At 37.0% G+C, this 22,005-nt stretch overlaps 3 protein-coding genes across 5 annotated transcripts; all 3 read left to right on the forward strand.

The window, feature by feature from the left end:
* Nucleotides 1-2,277: 2,277 nt before the first annotated feature.
* Nucleotides 2,278-3,730, forward strand: LOC145211185 (cytosolic phospholipase A2-like; the record flags this gene model as incomplete). Its single annotated transcript, XM_080080026.1, has 6 exons — nucleotides 2,278-2,358; nucleotides 2,467-2,603; nucleotides 2,819-2,953; nucleotides 3,107-3,197; nucleotides 3,265-3,379; nucleotides 3,504-3,730. Coding segments are annotated over exons 1-6 (786 nt in total), but the record flags the coding sequence as incomplete, so codon positions are not given.
* Nucleotides 3,731-4,570: 840 nt separating this feature from the next.
* LOC145211202 (cytosolic phospholipase A2-like) lies at nucleotides 4,571-8,503 on the forward strand. Its single transcript, XM_080080027.1, has 6 exons — nucleotides 4,571-4,613; nucleotides 4,670-4,753; nucleotides 5,065-5,177; nucleotides 5,841-6,045; nucleotides 6,609-6,754; nucleotides 8,407-8,503. The coding sequence occupies exons 1-6, from the start codon at nucleotides 4,571-4,573 to the stop codon at nucleotides 8,482-8,484; spliced, it is 669 nt and encodes a 222-aa protein (XP_079936153.1). The 3' UTR covers nucleotides 8,485-8,503.
* Nucleotides 8,504-9,953: 1,450 nt separating this feature from the next.
* Nucleotides 9,954-19,980, forward strand: LOC145217235 (cytosolic phospholipase A2-like). 3 transcript variants are annotated; one of them, XM_080084555.1, is made up of 19 exons: nucleotides 9,954-10,379; nucleotides 12,175-12,256; nucleotides 13,037-13,182; nucleotides 13,370-13,483; nucleotides 13,871-13,911; nucleotides 13,981-14,128; nucleotides 14,278-14,414; nucleotides 14,618-14,767; nucleotides 14,820-14,910; nucleotides 14,977-15,091; nucleotides 15,542-15,766; nucleotides 16,140-16,183; nucleotides 16,523-16,602; nucleotides 17,021-17,151; nucleotides 17,468-17,554; nucleotides 17,705-17,817; nucleotides 17,997-18,201; nucleotides 19,045-19,190; nucleotides 19,722-19,980. In XM_080084555.1, the coding sequence occupies exons 1-19, from the start codon at nucleotides 10,344-10,346 to the stop codon at nucleotides 19,797-19,799; spliced, it is 2,169 nt and encodes a 722-aa protein (XP_079940681.1). In that variant the 5' UTR covers nucleotides 9,954-10,343; the 3' UTR covers nucleotides 19,800-19,980. The 3 variants fall into 3 exon arrangements, with proteins under 3 accessions (XP_079940681.1, XP_079940683.1, XP_079940682.1); XM_080084557.1 differs by having other exon boundaries at nucleotides 10,120-10,199; XM_080084556.1 differs by lacking the exon at nucleotides 9,954-10,379 and adding an exon at nucleotides 11,881-11,972.
* Nucleotides 19,981-22,005: the final 2,025 nt, after the last annotated feature.

A 22,005-nucleotide genomic window follows, 5' to 3' on the forward strand; every position in this document is an offset into this window, starting at 1 on the left:
TAGTTAGCCATATTGCATGTGTAGTCACCCACCTTTTCTTTTAAAAAACTATCCTGCAGTGAAAACGTTAAGCATTTTGAGGCTAAATGCACACTAGCGTGGGAAAATTTTGTCCTTTTAATATGTCACATAATGTATGTTAAGTGATAATATTATGAATGTTACTCGTCAACTTGCTTGGTAAACAGAACTGAACTGCACTGCGTCTAAAACTAACGTCATACAACGAAACCGTGACCAATGTTTTTCTAACACCTCAAACTTGTGACATGTCTAGTAGGTGGAACATATTTCCTGCTTTTTAGTGTAGCGTCATTCCACTACACCATCAGCATCATAAATTGTAGATTTAGAGTTTAGCTCTAGCAGTTGGCTTCGCAAACAGCTATGTTTCGGCGTCTTGGTAATAAACAGTTAGCTCAAACCTTAACAGTGTGGTTTTGGGCAAAAAGGTGTAAACTTATAAGGTGTAAAAGTAAAGTATCGTCCAGGATTTTAAAGTTATCTGAACACATTGTTACTTTGTAACCACACTCAGCGCATCGAAGCAGGCAACAACTTATCTTTACAACAGAAGTGTCAATTTTGCGCAAAAAAACGCAGTACATGGCGTGTAGTGTTCCGCTGCTGTTAAGTAAACTGCAATCAACTTATGCAGTGTCTGACAAGGTACCATGTTTAACTATTGATGTTACATTTATAACTGCAGTTGCACTAACCAGGATAGGCCTAATTTAATACTTTAGAAGTTGCACCCACCGTAGCACTGTTTATTAAAACGAATGTCCTTTATTTGTATCAAAACAAATAGTTAATTGGATTATGTACTTACTTTTTGATGATGTAATGATTGTAAATTATTCTCCAACTAAATAGGCAAATTACGCCGGCATGGCATCGTATTGACTGCAGATTGTCGTTCGAAACATTACAATGAAATAGTGCGGGCTTTGGTCTGAAAAATTATACCAAAGTGTTCTACAAAGATTTGTATTAACTAAATCCAACTTTTACAAGTTTGGTTTCCCTCAGAATGTTTGGAAGCCGAAGTCCATCTTGAGTGTGACGATACTTAACTACAAGAATCTCAAATTTGGATGGTTTAGTCAAAACAGTAAGCGAGAAAACTGCCGTGCCAGTTTAGGAATTAGTTTTTAATCTTTCAGTGGAAGCCAATACACATTCAAAAACAATTTTTGAAAAGGACCAATGACCAAAAATGCAAAGTTAAGAAAAACATTTGCTATTGACCAGCTGCGTATAGTACCCCCCATAGTTTTAAATTATTTCCTAAAATTCTTTCAGAACCATTTGTCACTGTCCACTGCCCTTGGCCTGGGAAAAATTTAACACATTCGACATTGGTGAAATACGACAATCCTAGCTCTGCAGTAGTGAATGAGAGGTTCCAATTTATTGTTCCTGACAATCTTTTGGATAAAGAACGAACGGTTGAGGTGAATCAGTTTATTCGTGATGGATTAACAGACAAAAATGTAAAGAGTTTTTTTCAACACATAATAGGTCGGTAACCTTTTTAAACACCGTGCAAAGTTTAAAATCATAATGACATTGGTGTACCAACGTTTTTGTGTAAATAGTGGCTTATTGTACCAGCTGATTGAAATACTCACTAACATTTAAGACAGATCCTTGCGTAGAGGTTGGGTTAAAACTACTAAGTTTCAAATAACGGAAAACAAGCAATGTAAATGCTAAGTTTGCCAAAAAAGTAGCTAAATACGAACTTATCACGTTAGAGCATTTCACCTGCCAACATTGTTTCCGAATATTTGTTTAAAATTGTACTTTAGATTACCGTTTTGGATCAAGGTCGAATTTGGAATCGAAAGCTTGAAAGTTTCACATTAAATGCTTCAGAGCTGAAAAATATAAATGCCTCTGCAGAAACTACACTTGGCATTGAAAAGACGTTTGAACTGAAGGTGTCTTGAACACGAGAATTCGGTTATGATCCTTAAAGTTACCTTAAGTTTTGCTTCGTGGTAAAACTACTTTGATTTGCATAACTTACTTTTATTTTAAGACCTATGTATTTAAAGACTCGCAAAACCGACTGGATTTATGTTTTTTTCAGAAGGGAGGAGAATTGAATGTGAAGTTTTTACAATATGTTCAGTAAGTATTTTAAATGTAAACTTTATTACATGCAACACACACATAGCACAACACGAACGGTGTAACTTTAGACAAAACCCAGAGTTTCGTTTGTCTGCGGACATTTGCGAAGAGGAGAAGAGGTTTAGAAAACGAAGAATGCCCAAAGTGAAAGATGCGATTCAAACTATGTTAAAAAACAGCCGATCCTTCTCAAAGTTGAACATGACTCTTGATCAGGTGAAAAGTTATGATAAGTAAAGAGCAAATCTAGATATATTTTGAATGGCAAGGAGGTTTTCTAGTGTCTTAAATTCGCATAAAAAATAAAACTTTTGGGGGTTGAAGACTCCAGTAATATCAGTTGTTGGATCTGGAGGTGGTTACAGGGCGGCCATTGGTATGAGTGGAGGAATGGCCGCTCTCAAAGACGCTGGTGTCTTGGATACTTTGACTTATGCAGGCGGTCTCTCTGGATCTGCGTGGTAAGTGTTTTCCTGTCATCATTTTTTTTATTATTTTTCCGCCTTAACGTCTTGCAGCTACCGTTTTTGTCTTACCACTTCAATTACTTTTCTTCTATTTCCCAGCCCTTAATTTTTCTGGCCCTATGTTTTTTCCCTCCGTTTGTGTTTTTTCCAACCTTCACTGTCGTTTTAAACTCTACACTGTCCTTTAATACAAACCTTATTGTGTTCAGGTATCTGTGTAGCGCTTATGCACAAGATGGAGTACGGAACGAAACCCAAGATGAGTATCACAAGTGGTTGCAACAAAGGATGCGCCAAAATGTTTATGGGACTTTTTTAAATATTTATTTTTCCAATCAATTCAGGTAAACCTACACCAGTTTATCTTAAATTACAAATGTGTTTGTTGCAGAAATTTGTTTATTAAAACTGAAAAAAAAAACGCAAAACAAAAAAAGACAAATCAAAGAAAAAACGGTAATTTTAAAATTAATTCTGGATCTTTTTGCACTCCACAGTGAGACCATTGCAGCGAAAAAAACACTTGGCCAGCGTCATACACTGGTGGATTATTTTGGCTATGCCCTAGGAAAAAGCTTACTCAGTGATGTAATACTTACTTGTGACGTCGTAGCTGTTTGTGAAACTGTCGCCAAAACACATTTTTTTCTTTTAGCATCTCGATGATACGTTGACACACATCAGAGGAAGAGTTGCTGACGGGGAAGTCCCGTATCCTGTACTTTCTTCTGCATACTTTAAAGATCACGTTAGAAGCAACAAATTTCATGGTACAGTGTCAATTTATCCACAGCATTTATCTAGTATATCTTAGATTAGACCTACACAAAGCCGTGCAGAGTGTTTCATTTAAACTTGGTCTGACCTACAGCCCTGTAGACTTGTCTGTTTCAGTTCTCATTGAAAACACACCACACGAAATCTCTATGCCGAGGTTCGGTGTCAACATCGCAACCGAACAATTTGGTTCACACTGGGATGAAGGCGTCGTTACAAGGGAATGTCCCGAATTTCCGTTACACCACCTTCTGGGAAGTTGCGGCTGTGCTTTTTCTGTTTTGCTGAATGCCTATTTTCAATATGGTTTTGAGGTCGACCCAAGGTTACCTGGCCTGATTGGTAATTTTACTCACACTTATGCAATAGGTAGGGTCGTTGCATCTCCTGCACTTGGTAATCACTCGTTTTTGTTTTTTAGACAAAATAAAGTGTGCAGAATTTTCACCACACGTGCTTACCTTGGTAAGCCCTTGTACGTTTCTATCCAAACTGCTAAAACAAATGCTAAAAAGCCAATTCGAATTCTGCTTTTTAATTTTACTCTTGTAACACACAGCAAAACTATTGTCTATAACTATGTCAGCAAAACTATTGTTTTTTCCCATGAGCTTTGAATCATGACAGCCACAGAAGATCTTTACCAGCATTACGTTACGATTTTTCACTGTGATATTGTTTTTTTATATTATAGATAAATTATTCCTTTTGTTTTGCCTTAGGCAGAAGAGAGTCGCCAAACAGGGCAAATGTTGGAACCCACCTCCTCTTTACGTACAACATCGCCTGGCTCAACACTACGTTTACCCCAAACACATGAAAAAACTGAATGCATCTTGGATAACCGTAATTTGGCTATCGACCGAACTGCTAAAGTCAACAATTTTCTTCACAACTATGGAAAAAACTTGCCGGTGAAAATTTCTAATGACCCAGGTATTCTCATCTGAAACTGTTTATGGACGAACTTCTTTACAATTAACAATTGTTGCAAAATTTGCTCAATCGTTGTCTGCATTTCCTTTTTTCAAATTGTATGTATTAATTGGAAACAAATGGAATTAAAGTAACAATTTTCACTAAAACGTCGATGGAAATTTGCGATGTTAATGTTTTTGCTCAAAACTTAGCCTATCTGCAAACATTTACGTTTTTCACCCGCTGGGGAATTACCAAACGTTTTGATGTTTCTCACTGAGCGATCATTGAAAAACAAACAACAAAAGTGTTCATCGTTTTCTGTGACTCAAATCGAAATCAAATCCGGGTTGTATCTGTTTCAGATCTGCAAAAACTTCTAAACGAATTGGAACCTTCTGACCACGATGTTCCCGACGATCCTAAAAAATTGAGTGTATGTGATGCAGGTAAATAAATGGTTAAATCATTAAAGTCATATAGTAAAAAAAACTAAACAAACATATTAGATAACTTATGCGTAACTTCAATTTTTTATTGCAAGACTTACCAGAAAGCCGAAATAACCGATCTATAATATTTCCTTTTAGCTAACGTGATTTAAATTTCTTTTTAAAATTTGTATTCTGGGTTTGAGATACAAAGGAAAAATATGTTGAGGCCTATTAGAGTTGGGGTGAGGTTTTTTAACACAAATATTAATAAAACCAACTCATAAATATATTTCATTTGTTGTTTTGGTGACTCATATTTTGTTTAGGAATTGTGCAGAATGTGAACGTGGAAGCTTTTCTTCGAAAATCAAGAATTTCTGATCTTATCATCGTTTTTGACATGAACCTATATAAGAATGATAAGGATTTTGATTACATGGTAGGATATCAGAGGAATTCTACATTAAACACACTGGAAAAGTTTCTTTTTATCAGCCCCAGTTGACCTCTGTCAAACTTTTTTAACATTTTTGCATTGTTACGTTTACAATAGGTGTTGTACACGACCATTAGGGGTCGGCAACCTTTTTTGCACTACGGACCGTTTTTGAAAGTAAAATTTTATCGCGGACCGGTCTTAGAAAAACTACAAATATTTAGCAATAGAAACGCTATAAGTTTATCATGCACGGGATACATTAGCAAATTTTTTGTAGCATTTAACCTAAAAAATTATACACGACCCGGAAACAAACTCCTCGCGGACCGGCGGTTGCCGACCACTGATTTAAATTATTTTCGGGAGATGTCGATGTAAGATTTTAACGCAAATATTTTTTTTATCACAAATGCAGCAAAGGTTCACACAGTTTTTTAAACAAAAAATTACTAGCGCTAAAAAAATGTAACGACATGGCGTAGAACGTGTGTGCTTCGGTAGTCACAGGCATGATTCCTTAAGCCACTTGTGCCGTAACATACGCACAACTAGTTACTTGTCAAACGTACACACCATGTGTACCATTTTGTGGCACGCATGTACTGTTTGCAACAGTGACGTTTTTATGTTGTATATTTCAGCACAAAATTGTTTTTTAACCAGCCAGTTATCCAGTCGGCGTTGCACGCTTCCAAAAACGGCCTTCCTTTTCCAAAGATCCAAATCAGGCGATTAGTTCACGAAGCTCCTGCAGAGTTCTTGACATTCGAGGGTTATGGTGACGACTGTCCCACCATTCTCTGGTTCACCCTGTGCAACAAAAGCTTCAAAGCGATTGAGAATTATGAACCAAAGATCCCTTATGATGGTAATCGTTGATTTGCGCATATTTGAACTAGACCAGAAAATCTCTAACTACCCGCTTAATATTAAACGTGTCTACTTGATGAAATAGCACAATCTTTCAAACTGCAAAGTAATTAAAATTGCATTCACTACTATATTTTTTTTCTAGAGTTATCGTATTTTTAACCCCAGACAAAAAGTCAGAAATTAACTGGCAGACTGGCAACCTAAAACCCACAGAAGCAAAAAAATGATAATTAAACACAACTATTGTGGCAACACCACTGTTTGCCTGTTAAAAAACTTCACAAGCCAAAAGCGTATCATACGACTTGACGTGATTCGATTAATTCGGCCAAATTATTTCGGCAAAGCTGCGGAATATTAGGTTTCGGCTGAACGCAAATTAGGCTGATTTGATATATCTCTAGTCGTTACCTTTTCGTGTTTAGAATCGAAGAAAAAGGAACAACCTTTTAATGTGTGTTTTTTTTTTCGGTGTTTAGCAGCTGTTGTACTAAAAACCTATGGCACTACACACGTTAACCACCCCGTAACTACAACCACTGCTAGTATGTTTCACAGCAACAGTGAACGATGGACGTCCTTTCAACGATTTCCCGGTGTTTAGTGACGGGACCAATTTCGAAACTTTCAAGCTAGAATACAGCGAACTTCACTTCCAGCAACTGCACGAGTTGATGTATCATAACGTTACATCGTGCATGCCGGTACGTCACTTAGTAGAGTTGCTACCTTCTAAACCCAAAGCTTCAAACATCAAAAAATGTATTTTTTCTGATATGCATGAAAAAAGACGGAGACAGCCAGTTGTAGTACACAGTACTATATGAAACAATGATTAATTAGAAACAAATGATTGATTTATTTTAACGTGTTTCATTAAATTAAAAATTTTCCTTCATAAATCTTCAATGCACGGCTTTTTCATTCAAGAGACCACTTGATATTTATATTCAGTAAAAGGTCTGTGATTCGACTTTTAACTGCCCTGTTCGGTAACGAAACGGACTGCAATTTCGAGGTAACTTCGTCGCCGCATAGCATGTCAAAATGGCTGCAGGCTTAACAGGTCGATTCGTTCGACAACACTGCATAACACAACACACATCGTGGCTTTGCAGCATGATCGTTGATAGAAGTGAATTCCAAATCTAAAAATGTTTCCTTGTACGAATACTTGTCCTATTATTTTCCGTGCTATGACGTTACAATCGCCATGTGCGTGACAAAGTTGGAAGCCTATTGTCGTCTGTATGTGGTAATAATTGGCTCATTTTACTGTACAACGTGGTCCAGTGAGTTGACTTTATTACTGCATTAAGTAAATTCGTTTGTGTTTACTTAATGCAGTAATGGTTCGTTCAGAATTGAATCACTATAGCGCGACCCATTTTTTGACCCTGCGCGACCCATTTTTGGGTCGCGACCCATACTTTGAGAACCACTGTTCTAAACTGTGAAAACAAATAATCGACTAATGTTTAAAAGCCGCTGCGGATACAAATTTACCCCCTGTGCACATGGACGTTAAAATGTGCATATTTGAGCCCGTACAGTACATTACTGCAGGTCTTGAGAATTTTTTTTGCGAATCAAATAGAATTGTTTTTATCAAGACCAGGAGGACATACACTGCCAGCTGTCGGAGCTTTAAAATCGTAGAATATTGTGTCAAAATTTCAGTATCGCATCTTTTTCAGTTTTTGAGCAATTGCGATTGTTGGCCAGTTTCGCTCAGGTTTTTATGTACGTTCAGTGGACGCACTCGTGCCCGTTGTGAAATTATGTCCTGCAATTTAGCAGGAAATACTGAAATATTTGCGCACCTCTGGTTTAAACTTGCCACGCATTTTTACCTATTCCCACCTACTCACAATCCTGCATTAGTTGTTCATTTCAATCTACAAGGTACTTGGTATCCGCGACCGCATGGCATTCCAAGTCAAAATCGAAACTTTCGATTTGTTACCAACATGCATAATAATAAAAGTAAATAAAGAATGAATCGCCGCTAGAGTTACTAACGTAAGAACTCCCATTAGACAAAGTTTGCTAAATATGATAGGTAGCATAAAAGGTACAGTTATTTAAATTAGCATCTATCGATCAATACTGTTGAGAGCTAAATTACAAACTGATTATTTGTTTTGCCATAAACCCTCAGCCCAACCTAGTCCCAACCTAAATAGTCTTAAAGTCCAGCATTTTCAAAGAATTTGCTATTTGATCTTTACATCACCTATCGGTATTTGACAAACCTTGTCAGGTGTGAGTTCTCACGTTAGTAGCTTCATCTGAACACTGAAACATGACCATCACCATACATAAATAATAATCATCAAAATGTACCTTTTTGCAGTACATTAAGCATCACATAGGGAAGGCAGTGGAGCGGAAGATAAGAAGAGAGGAACATGAAGCACAAAACGATACTTAAATGTCCTACTGGACATTTTTGTCAAAGTCTTAAATTAAAAAGAAACAGTATTGCAAATACAAATTATAAAAAAAAACAATGATGTAAGTTTCCTACATTTCTTCAAACTTTTCCGGAAATAGTGAAAAAAAATTAGTTTGACGAATTTAGTATTGGGTGAATTGTTTTGAAAACACCATGTATGGCCCGTTAATGTGACCGACAGTCAAAAATTGTGTTCGCACCTTAGGTATTGGTCGAAATCCAAAGTTGACTCGATTAAAAATGCTTTTGACTCACCATTTGTTTAAAAAATGCATACGTATTGGGACTTTTTGTTTTGTTTTTTGCCGATTTTACAAAAGGATAAAAGGATAAGGGATATGTTGTGTGACAATTATTCCATTTTAAGTATACAACGTTTTTTTTTATTGTTTGCTGTAAATCTGCACTGAATCTAGCATATATAGCGCAAACATGAACCAAGATACACTTTGTAGCACCAAAATAACATAACGGTTATCCACGAGGTAGCAAGTCACTGCCATGTCACAATGGTGGCACCATGTAAACCATGCTAACTTATAAAAAACCTGTAAAAGGTACAAACTATGTACTGAGACTGTTTAAAATTACAAAAAAATAGTGTTGATTGTTCGTACCCTTAAAATATTGGAACTACGGAGTTGTCATGTGTTCGCGTTTTTTTGTTTGCTAAAGTATGCTGTGTTTTTCTCACATTTAAAAAACTTTTATTTATTTGTGTAATTTTTGGCGTAGAAATGTATTTTAACAGAATCAAAAATCTTATACACTACATTTTTTACGCTTATACGAGACATCAGTGAATTTGAATGCCTCTACGCTCGAGTGATTTTCTAAATTGTTGCTTTCTGATTACCTCTTTTTGCTTTTTCCTCGAGGGAGGTTGACATGCTTGCAGTGCTGGTGTTTTCGGCAGTTCTGGACAGCGAAATGAAGTGTTTACAGCACGGACTGTAACAAATACACGTATACGTATACATCCTATTCGGTGTTTATGTTATTCATAAAGTCACCGTTTATAGCAATATTCGGTTATAGTGTTGGGTCTTTGGCTCGTTTTAAGAATTAATAAGGTAGCCTTAAAGACCGAATGGTTTAAGCAAACGAATTATTTTACTTACATCACTGTGCAAAGGTTAAAGATTGTTTAAAGACTGAAATACTGTAGAAGTAAATGCAAAGATTCTACTTGCAACCTTGATAACACCGTGATTATCCAAGACGCCTGATAGAGCAGACGGACAGTGCACAAACCATGCAATCAATTAATTACCGCGAAAGATGCCTCGTAAATTCATTCAAGGAACTAGGACTCGTGGTAAACCTAGAAGAAAAGAAAACACATTTGAAAAGTAAGTCGTGTAGTCTATACATTGTTGTTATCTGGATTATTTCATAGCTACAATCTTGCCGCGATTGTTTCACGTGGAATTAATTACAAGCGTCATGTACCAATACTAATTGCCAATTACAGTGTCAAATGGCTTGTCTGGCCAAAAAGCTGCCTGTCTGTTGCTGGTGTTTGCGTTTGGCAAAGGGTGGTGTTACAATCCAGCGTCACGCGTAATGTTGAATGCAAAAGGTTTTGTCATAGTACTGGGTTTGAGTAGCCTTGCGAGGCGAGAGTGTCCAACGTCTCACTAACTGCAGAGGAAGTCAAGACTGATAAACATTTGCAAATCATAGTCTCGGTGAGTGACAAACCGTCCAAAGTCTAGTTTACACCAGTGTTGTGAAAGGGTCACGAAGTAGGACCTGAACCTACCCCGAATTCAAACAGACAATCCCGAAACCCTATCAAAACCAGAACTTCTTTGAAACAGCAAGTCGCATTTATGCCGTCCAAAAGCCGGTCCCGGTATACAGCTTCGGTAAGCACGTGCTTTTTCACACCTACCAAGGCAACCTTTAATCTGCTCAGAAGATACGCACCTGGGGGCGCCATGCTCCAAGAATAATGTCCAAACGCAGTTACCACAACCCAGAAATGGCAGCAATTTGTGTAGAATTGACAGTAACAAGCTGAATGGTCCGGCGCGTCTGACCCACATGCAGACATAGAAAACCTGATCGGGATTCGTCCCCTGGAGAGTCCAGGGTACAAACCCCCCTTAACTTAGTGGTTGATTTACTTTTTAGAGACAAAATCAGGTGACCTAAGGTTTTTGGTGGATTACATAAATGAACTGTACGCCGTTGACAAAACACAGCTAACTATCTTGCATATAGTGCCACTCCGCAGTGTAATTGAAGTGAAAGTTACATTAAACTTGTAATCAGGGCATTAAAGTATTGTTGTCATATTAATTACCCTAGTAAGCGTTCGCTAATTTATTTGCATTACACCTTACAGTAAAGTAATGGTAAACGCAATGGCTTATGAGTAACGTGTTTGTTATCAAGGAAGCACCTCTGATTTAATCTCCTGTCTAAAATGTGGTAAATATTTATTGTTTTTGTTTGTGAGTCAAACGTACAAAGGAGTTATCTTCGTCGGCTGTGAACTAATTGTTTAGTTTTTGTTTGGCAAAATGTTGAATGTGTCGTGTTTGGTAAACAGGTACTAACTCAATGTTTGTTTGAACAAATTGTTTAGTTTTCATTTGGTAAAGTGTTGACTGTGTCCCGTATGTGATAAAGAGTTACTGACTCAATGTGTTGTAGCAGTAGTGCAGACCGTTGGCAATTTTATTATAGATCGAAAAAAGTAATAGAAAGCTCGTATCATACTTCGTATAGTTTCATTACAACCATAATGTCATAAACTAGTCAATCATTGCAAAAACAGAAACTAGTGTCGAACTTAAAATATTGTATATGGGCGCGACATGCAAAACAAACTTCGCATCGTTATTCTAAACCCATGTGAGCATGTATACTTTGCCATCGTTTAGGAACTGTTCCCTTCAGCAACCCTTCAGTAAAAAGCAATAAACCTCCGCTTACATCTTGCTGTAAAGTAATAGCAGTAGCACAAACCCACGCTTTAAGTGTAATGTTTTAATGATTGAGAAGAGGTAACTTCGATTTATTCGCATGCTAAGTGGGTGGCACAGTACCTGTTTCCTGAAACGGTATCCCACTGTCAAACGCAGTTAACCTTGCTGACTGCAAATCAATACAGTTAGCTTTAAATTTTAGCTTAGTAAGGCGGATTGGTTTGCAGTTATAAGTAGATCTGAGCTGTATATAAGTTGGGCCGAGTTTGGGCTTTAGTTTAAATTGAACAGGTTTGATTCCGCCCTTACTATAATGTTGGCCACATTTATGTAATTTTGATGTTTTGAAATCAAGTTTAGATCGGTTTTTAGTCTTGTAATTTTGCATTCGAGCCCGCTTACAGTTCTGATGCAGACATTTTTTGCAGTTTACCTAAAAAGAATATTTAGAGTATTTTTGCTTAGGCTATTATACAGCAGTTTCTTGATTTTCGTGATTACTTCAGCATCATGTCAAACATAAAGGTAAAACTTGTTGTGTTATAAATTTGTTCTACATAGTCATGCAAAACATAATCTTCTAGATACTTGTACACACATTAGTCGTCATTTTTTTGGTCCAAAATATGGGTTTAAATTACAATTGTCTAGAAAAAAATTTTACCTGAAAATCTTTGCTGAAGTCCTAGTATTGTCCAACCAACTTTCATTCTCCGTATATTTTCAGAGTGATTGGAAACCGAGGACCGTCTTAAGCGTGAAAATAGTTGAACACAAAGAGCTCAAGTTTGGCTTACTTAATACAAAGAGTAAGTGTAAAGGTGTAGCTTAAATACATGCAATTAGTTCTGAGATTTGCCATAGAACTTAGTCATGCACTGTATATCAAATATGTTTTTTAATCACGTAGATAGGGCCTTAACCGGCTTCTCAAAAACGATTTGGGTTAGGGCCGAGTTTCGGGTTTGTATTTTTAGGTTCGGGCTCCAATTTCTGGCCCGATTACAACTCCGGGCCGAGGAAACATTAAACCCATGAAACTAAGACAATAATGAAACAAGACAATTCTTTTGTGTGGTAACTCCAGTGTTTAGGTAGTAATAAAAACTATTGTTTGAAAGCGTAGCTTTGTCTACCCAAAGCTACTAACACATGAGCACACACGGTTTGTTAAACACCGATGGAGGGTGTAAAGAGCGCAGCTACTTAAAAAAAAGCAATGAAACTGGGGTAGGGTTAGGGACTAAATTTAAACAACTAGGTTTTTAGTATAATCTTATTGTTATTATTATTATTATGAAACCTCAAACTAACCATAATAGTCAGCATTTTACACAAACTGCATTTAAAATGATTGAGTGCGCTACCTACCGGAATTAAGCAAACCTGCGCGCTGTGAGTTCCTGCGTTGGTTGTTTTACTTTTGCTTTTTGTAACGTCATAAATCCAAAGTTGTCGAATACTCGGCTTCGGTCCTAAGCTGTTTCGGTGCATCACCAGTAATAGTCCACTTTATATGTTATTATTCAGCTGGATGCAGTTAGAGCTGTTCAATAATGATACACTCACCTTTAACATGTGTGATTTAGAACCCTTTGTCACTGTTAACTGTCCTTGGCTGGAAAAGAAACAAAAATATTCGACTTTGGTAAAGAACGAACCTTCTGCAATTGTGAATGAGACGTTTCGATTTGTTATTCCGAACCATCTTCTTGCTGAAAAGCAGCTGGTAGAGGTAAAGCCGGTTGTTACTTTGGCGCATAGGATACTTTTCTCTCGTTTTGTTGGATGCAGTGCCGATACCTTAACATTATACAATAAGATTAAAATTATTTACTACAGATTTTGTAAAATTGTTGCCTTGTTTTGGCATTGTAGGCTGTTTAGGGCTGCAATTTTGATTTGATACTCTTTTATTTCAGATTATGGTTTTGAACGAAGGTCAAATAACAATCCAAACACTAGCCACATTTGAACTTGATGCTTTGAGTCTAGAAATAGGAAAAACGCTTTCCAAGACATTTGTTATTGACAAGGTAAGGCGAAATGAATGAATTTGATAATTTTTTCAGTTTTGCACGACATTTGTTGTAGGTGGGCTTAAATTTTTTTTGTCTGCCGGTTCTATCGCAAAAGTCATATTTTTCAGCCGGTTCTGTTACAAAAAATCTATTAACAGTAACCAGTAATGCTAACCGGTTCGCGGATCTCTAAAAATTCCATGAGGGGTTCCATAGAACCGGTGCGAACCGGCTGAATCCCACCACTGTTTGTTGTGTTAACAGTAGTTTTATTTGTAAGTTACATTTTAATTTAATATTTTTCGACTCATGGTTGACCGCATAATTTAGAATGTCAGTAAAATACTGTCCACAATTGTTCGTAATTCCTGAAAAGATAACCTCATCCTTCATATCTTACAGCAGAGTGGCGAGCTGTGCGTTGAGTTCTTGAAATATGTTCAGTAAGTATTTCAGTTCAAACTGTTCCCACCCACTTAAAGGTAGTGTAATGCATACGCTGTTAACTGCAGAGAGAAACCGGACTATCGCTCGTCCACGGACATTTGCATAGAAGAAAAAAAGTTCAGAAAGCAAAGAATGCCTAAAGTTAAAGATGCGATTGAAGCTGTTTTCAATGATGCCAGGTCTGAATCGAATTTAGACTTCAACCTAGAGCAGGTAAAATCATTGCGCTAGAAGAAGTAAAACGCGAATGTAAGACTTCATAAACGTTAATTTTAAACTGAATACTTTTTTACGAAAGAACCTAAACACCAAGAAACTTTTTAATCATTATATCTAAAAATAATTTTATGTACTTTTGACAGACCCCCGTAATATCAGTAGTTGGATCTGGAGGTGGTTACAGGGCAGCCATTGGTATGAGTGGAGGAATGGCCGCTCTCAAAGACGCAGGAGTATTGGATACTTTGACATACGCAGCCGGACTGTCAGGCTCGTCCTGGTACGTATTGCTCATCTTGATCTCCACCTTTATCTAAGTTAGTTTTTTTTTAATTTGTGGAAGTTAACTTATTTCTTAACATTTATCCTGTTTATGGCTACTTTTGCCTGAACTTGCTTGCTCTTTTAATCTCTCAATTTATTTCTATTTTTCAATCTCTGCAGAAAAGCTGTTGGTTAAAAATCTATTTGTGATATCTCCAGGTATCTGTGTAGCGCTTACGCACAAGATGGAGTAAGGAACGAAACCCAGGACGAATATCACAAGTGGCTGCAACGTCAGATGGAACAAAGTATCAAGGAAACAGTAAAATCAGCACTAAAGGATGTATTTATACCGGACATCGAATACAGGTTTGAACTTTGCTGACTCTCAAAAATCAATCAACAAACTTTAACATTTTAGTGAGCTCAAAGCATCGAAAGAAGAATTTAATCAACCCAATGGACTGGTGGATTTGTTTGGTTACACGGTTGGAAAAAGTTTACTCGATGACGTAAAAACCATTAGTTACCTTGTAGTCTGCTAATCCTACAATGTACATAAACGGCTTTTCCTGCAGAAAATCAGCCACACGATGTCGCAACTCCGGACATCGGTTGCTGACGGGAAAGTCCCGTACCCGCTATTTACTTCTGCACACTTTGAAGGAGACATTGCAAGCAGCGAGTTTCGCGGTGAGCTATTTTCGTGGTCTCTATAACAGGGGTCAGCAAATAGTGGGTCGCAACCAAATTTTAGGTCACAAAGCCGTTCATAAAGGATAGAAAAAATTCATCTTTTGTAAACGCATATTTTTGTTATGTAACTTAAAACCACAATAGACGTAAAGACGGGGCTGTTGTTTGCTCACTGTATGTTGTTTTGTTTTAATAAGTCTACAAGTCTGAACCATGTGCCTGGTCGCTTTGTAATATACCTTTTCCGTACCCCAAAACCCGTTCAAAGTAGTAGTTTAAAAAGTTATAATTTTGGCATGACCCTAGTACATCTATTTTAACAAATGTTTGCACGGCATAAAAAGGTGTATTTGGGATGTATAACGGTTGTTTACCCCTGGTGTAGGCCAACTTAATCATAGCCCAATGTGACTTGTCGTTTTGTGATTAAAGTTTTGTTTATTGCAGTTCACATCGAAAACACACCACACGAAATCTCTATGCCGAGGTTCGGTGTCAACATCGCAACAAAACACTTCGGCTCTCACTGGGACGAAGGTGTCGTCACAAGGGAATGCCCCGAATTTCCACTGCACTATTACATAGGAAGTTGTGGCTGTGCCTTTTCAGTGTTAGGAGAAACTTTCATGGCGTATGGCTCCGAAGCCGACCCAAGGCTACTTGCTTGGATTGGTAGAGTAAACTTATATTAACAGACATAAACATGAAACATATACAAAGTGTTTAAATGAGAAAGTGACTTACGTAATAACAAACTAAACAGTCTGACTGAGAGGTCAATCAAGATGCCACATTTACAACATCTGTCAAGCACTGAAATCAGTCATGTTTAAATAAACACAAGACAAATAAATTTTAACAGGCTTTTAACATTTTTAACATTTTAACATTTTAACATTTTTAAATTTTAACATTTTTAACAGGCAAGTAAAAAAATGTTTTATTGTGCCACGAGCTGTTGAGAGGCCCTGGAATCATAAAAAATATGATTTCTTGTTCGAGTTTATTTTTCTCTACACGTATCACATTTTTTTATTTTATTCAGACGCACTGAAACAAGAGGACTTTCAACCACCTTCCGATACCATGGTCAGTGTTACTGTGTATAAATTTTAGGATCCTAGTTTTCATAAAACTAATCAAAAAATCAACACAAAAAAGTAAAACACAAACTATAACATGTAAAAGGTCCTTTGACTTTTATCAGTATTCACATAACTAAATTAAGTTTAGTTGGGTATTTAATAAATTGCACCACAATGCTCTATTTTAGGTGACAAAACGGTAATGAAAATCTCGCTATCATGCGTTTTATTCTAGCTCTGATGCAGCATGACACGATTATTGCTGGCCTGCAGTAAAGTGAATTACCGAATTTGTATTAATATCAATTAATGGTGACAACTAAAACCCTATTATGAATTAAAGGCTAATGAGAGTCGCCAGACCGAGTCAAAGAAAGGAGGACTTAATCTTGCAAAGATTCCTATAATAGGAGAAATTGTTGAGTAAGTTTTTTGTGCTTGTTTAACAACGAACGTATCTGTTTGCGTAAGGTCATAGCCGAAGTAGCAGCAAACAGCTTATCTAGTATTGCGGGGAAACAGCATTTCGTTTCAGGTTACATTCCACGACAGTGATTTATAGTTGTCTTTTTTTTAAAAAAAGTAATGGAACCAAGTTACAAACTAGATGTCAGTAAAAAAATACAAATTCTGAACTGTCAAAAAAAACAATTTTGAATACAACACGCTTTCGGCCTGTTTGTTGTATAACCCTTAAACGTTTTCAATCAGAAGATATAATGACATATGAATCAAGCTGAGTTACGTTTAAACAGGCAAAAACTATTTCTTCAATAAAATACGATTAAATTGACTTTCAATAAAATAGGTTTAAAATTGACAAAACATCTTTGTTTTGCAGAAAAATGGCCAGTGACAGAACATCTGTTGTTAACAGAACTTCCCTGGTCAACAATGTATTTCACAACTTAACCGAAGAGTTGCCTTTTGTTTATGATGACCCTGCGGATCGTGCTGATTTACTATGTCCAGGTATGAGCTGTCATTAACGGGTATGGGAAAGATGTTTGCACTACGTGGTCAAATCTGATCAGCCGTCACCAAGCATTCCCATACAGTTTGGATACTAGTCCTACAAACATACATCGTTTTGTTTTGTTTTATCTTTTAATCCCAAACCTACCTGCCAAAAATTGATGTGATTTAAAGATGTGTAATTCACATCTGTATGTCCCTATATTCCTAAGTATACATAGCGTTTATTAATAAAATTGATATTCAAATTGGACTACTTTAAGTTGTATAAACGACACTACATTTACGTGTTTTCTGTTTTTATTTTGTTCAGATGTTCAAGACATAGTTCGTAAACTAGGGCCAAGATACCAGAAAGACGTTGATAGAGAAAACGAGCATTTCAGTGTCTGTGATGCAGGTAACTAATATCAGAGTTGGATGTACAGAAATACACTTGATAAACCTTATGTTGTTGTAGCGAATAAAACATATTGTAATCTAACTGAGCGTATTTGATTTTCACGAATTGATGTTGTTATAATTCACATTTACTTTCACATTTTTTTAGGAATTGTGCAAAATGTAAATGTGGAACCTTTTTTGAAAACCTCGAGATTTTCTGATCTCATTATAGTTTTTGACATGAACGGTTACAAGAGCGATGAAGATTTCGATTACATGGTGAGATGACCTAAACTATACAACGTTGACAAAAACGTTTAAAGTTATCGCTTTAATTTTATTTTCATAACCGTTTTCGTGTCCTTACATCATATTTACCTTCAGACACGACTACGTAGTTTTTTGCTTGACGCAGTCAATCTTTTAATTTTCATCTCAATAAAAAATGCTTCATTTAGCCCATTATCCAGTCGGCTGTGCATGCCTCCAGGAACGGTCTACCTTTTCCACCAATCCAAGTTAAGCGACTAGTGCACGAAGCTCCTGCGGAGTTTTTGGTTTTCGAAGGTTCTATTGACGACTGTCCTACCATTCTGTGGTTCACCCTGTGCAACAAAAACTTCAAGGAGATCAAGGACTATGAGCCCAAGATTCCGTTTGATGGTAACCTTTGGTTTAGGTTTCATTATATTAATAATATTTATTGGGTCACGAGCTAATGGACTGCTAAATGAAAAAGAACAATGCAATAATCGCATTGGTTTATTTGTAATTCATAGTAGTCGCAATCGAACAGTACATATGTGTGACACTTTCAAGATTGCAGATAGCTTGTGATTTTGTTGCACGTACATCAATAGCTAAACACACTACAAAAGCGGTTTTGCAGCTTTTCTGTAAAACGAAAACTCCCAATTTGGGATGTGGTAAAACTAAACTGTGTGTTGATTAGACTTGGACCTAGAGATAGCACAAGTAACCTCTCAAAATGAAAACAAAGCAAATATTTAACGGACCTTAATCTATAAATATTTGAGTGGAGTTGGATTGATTTATAGCTACCGCAATGCCACTGACATAACACTAAGACCAGTGGTTCTCAACCTTTCGTGGACCCTAAGAGCAATTTTTGGACCTCGTGGCCCCCTTAAAAAATGTAAATGGCAATCTCATGTTGGAATTCGGTAATAATTTCGACTTTAAACAGGTCGAATAAAATAAACAAAAATTCGTAATCGTAAAAACCTCATTAAGACAAATAGTATATGAAATAATCGATTAAATTAGGGAATAAAGTTAAAAAGGAAATGGATTTTAGTGGGTGTTTCTGGCGAATCTACACCCGGCCCCCCGGAACACAGCTCGTGGCCCCCTGGGAGGCCGTGGGCCCTGGTTGAGAACCACTGACTTAGACAGCGTTGATTTTAATGTCTTGACAACCCATTGTATTAATCACTTTAAACAGTGACTGTCAATAATTACTACTCTTGCTGGGTTGTTTTGCAGAAACAATGAACGATGGACGACCTTTCAATGACTTCCCGGTGTATAGCAGTGGGACCAATTTCGGAACTATACAGTTTGAATACAGCGAACTTCATTTCCAGCAACTGCACGAATTGATGTACCACAACGTTACATCGTGTATGCCTGTAAGTCAATGTAGTTAACCCAATTTGTTTTAAATATGCAACAAAAATAATGGAACAAAGCGTGATTAGTTTATTCGCAGTAGTAGGGGCTTTTTATTTGATCACGCCAATCGAGATACTCTGCTTTGAACCGTGCAATTCATATAATCAACTTAAGTCAAGTGTGGTTTAAACAAACGACTTAAGTTTGAGAATGGTTGAAAAAAAAATAACCGACTTAAGCTTAAGTATCGGTGAAAAAAAACTGACTTAAGTTTAAGCCGGTATAACACACTCGTAGAACTGCTGTTTATAAACCGTGCAACAAAGATAACACATTATACTTTAGTGTGCAAATACTGTTTGTATTATGTTAGCAGTTACTACCACACACTATTTTGTTATTTCACGCTAAGCAGTGTGTGATCAATTGGAATCGGAAATAGTTTGACATTTCCAATCACATCAGTTGGCAATTCAGGCTTGCCATTTCCATCAACCCATTACTATGCATAAAATTTATACTTAGTTGAACTTTATGTTTTTTTCTAGTACATCAAGTATCACATCAAGAAAGCAGTAGAGCGAAAAATACGAAGACAAGAACGTGATGTACAGAATGGTCCATAAACGACTTATCCGACTTTTTTTGTTTTATTTGTGTGTTTAACAAAACTGTATTGTAGAAGGAATTTTTTTGTACTCAGCACGTTCGTATAAGTCCTTCAAAATTGTTAAAATGTTTTTTTGTAAACGTCCATCGACTTTATTCAATTGAACAACCATTATAAACAAGAGTAAAATTGTGTAAGTTTGGTTATTTGTTAGAACAGTGGTTCTCAAAGTATGGGTCGCGACCCAAACATGGGTCGCGCAGGGTCAAAAAATGGGTCGCGCTATAGTGATTCAATTCTGCCTAAATGAACTTTTTTCATTTCATTTTTTAAGTATTTTCAATTTCTAGTCATGACTGAATTATTGTACCATAGGCATTTTATGTGGCTTTATCATCGTAACCTTGAAGTATTGCATCATAAGTAAGTGGTTTTCTGAGAGTTTAGATGGCACCCAGCTACAGTACTACCATAGCGAAATACAGCCTCACTCGACCACGTTGTTCGGCAAAAAGAACCAATCATTACAACATACAGACAATAGCCTTCCAACATTCTGTTACGCACACGGCGATTGTAACGTCATAGCAGGGGAATGATAGGAGGTTAATCATGCGAAACTAAACTTGGAATGTAAAAGTTAGCATTCAAGGATGAGTAAGTATTCGTAAGTTACAAGAAATAAAAAATACATTTTTTTATGTTTGAGGCTTGGGTCGCAACATGTTCATAAAGCTCAGATTTGGGTCGCGCACAAAAAAGTTTGAGAACCACTGTGTTAGAACAACAAATAAGCATAAATTTGTGGAAGCCAGTTTGGGGGACAAAAGCACCGGCGATCCCCTAAATTAAATTCGATATAAATTTCTTTTTGTCGCCTGTTATTATGACGTGTACGTAACGTATTTAAGGTCCTTTCTTTATTTTTTCTCTGCACAATTATCACAAAGATAACTTAATGCTTTTAAATAAATCATTTGTAACTCTTTGTGTTCTGTAGAAAACCGGTAATGTAGCCGAAGAAATTTCATACTATGTACCATCAAATAAACTATTACAAGATCAATCTGAAACAAGATATTTAGAAAATAAAAAGAAGGTTTAGCAGCTGTTTAAATTAACCAAGAACGCAAAAAATTGATCAGCAATATACACTGATTTTAGATGACAAGAAGGTCAACATTGCCGGAATATTCCAGTTTCAAACTGGTTCTGGCCGGTTTTAGACTCCTAACGAACCTCCAAACCGGTTTACACCGGAATCGAAAACCAGAAATTTTGTCCCGATTTTCGGAAAAACCCTAAGGCTGCAGCCTTTCCCTTTTTTCGGCCTCAAAAAATCGAAGAGAAATCCGGTTTTCGGTGGGTTTCGCCGGAATATTCGTTTCAAACTGGTTCTGGGCGGTTTTAGGCTCCTACCGAACTTCCAAACCGGTTTAAACCGGAATCGAAAACCAGAAATTTTGAACCAATTTTCGGAAAAACCCTAAGGCTATAGCCTTTCCCTTTTTACGGTTTTTGGGGGTTAAAAAATCGAAGATAAATCCGGTTTTCGGGGGGTTTTCGCGCGAATATTCCAGTTTCAAACTGGTTCTGGCCGGTTTTAGGCTCCTACCGAACTTCCAAACCGGTTTAAACCGGAATCGAAAACCAGAAATTTTGTCCCGATTTTCGGAAAAACCCTAAGGCTACAGCCTTTCCCTTTTTTCGTTTTTTGGGCCTCAAAAAATCGAAGAAAAATCCGGTTTTCGGGGGGTTTTGCCGGAATATTCCAGTTTCAAACTGGTTCTGGCCGGTTTTAGGCTCCTACCGAACTTCCAAACCGGTTTACACCGGAATCGAAAACCAGAAATTTTGTCCCGATTTTCGGAAAAACCCTAAGGCTATAGCCTTTCCCTTTTTTCGTTTTTTGGGCCTAAAAAATTCGAAGAAAAATTCGGTTTTCGGTGGGTTTTCGTGGGAATATTCCAGTTTCAAACTGGTTCTGGCCGGTTTTAGGCTCCTACCGAACCTCCAAACCGGTTCAAACCGGTATCGAAAACCAGAAATTTTGAACTGATTTTCGGAAAAACCCTAAGGCTATAGCCTTTCCCTTTTTTCGTTTTTTGGGGGTCAAAAAATCGAAGAGAAATCCGGTTTTCAGGGGGTTTTCGCCGGAATATTCCAGTCTCAAACTGGTTCTGGGCGGTTTTAGGCTCCTACCGAACCTTCAAACCGGTTTA

The sequence above is a fragment of the Phallusia mammillata genome, chromosome 1, assembly GCF_965637545.1.
Source record: "Phallusia mammillata chromosome 1, kaPhaMamm4.hap1.1, whole genome shotgun sequence".
NCBI classification, from domain to species: Eukaryota; Metazoa; Chordata; class Ascidiacea; order Phlebobranchia; family Ascidiidae; genus Phallusia; species Phallusia mammillata.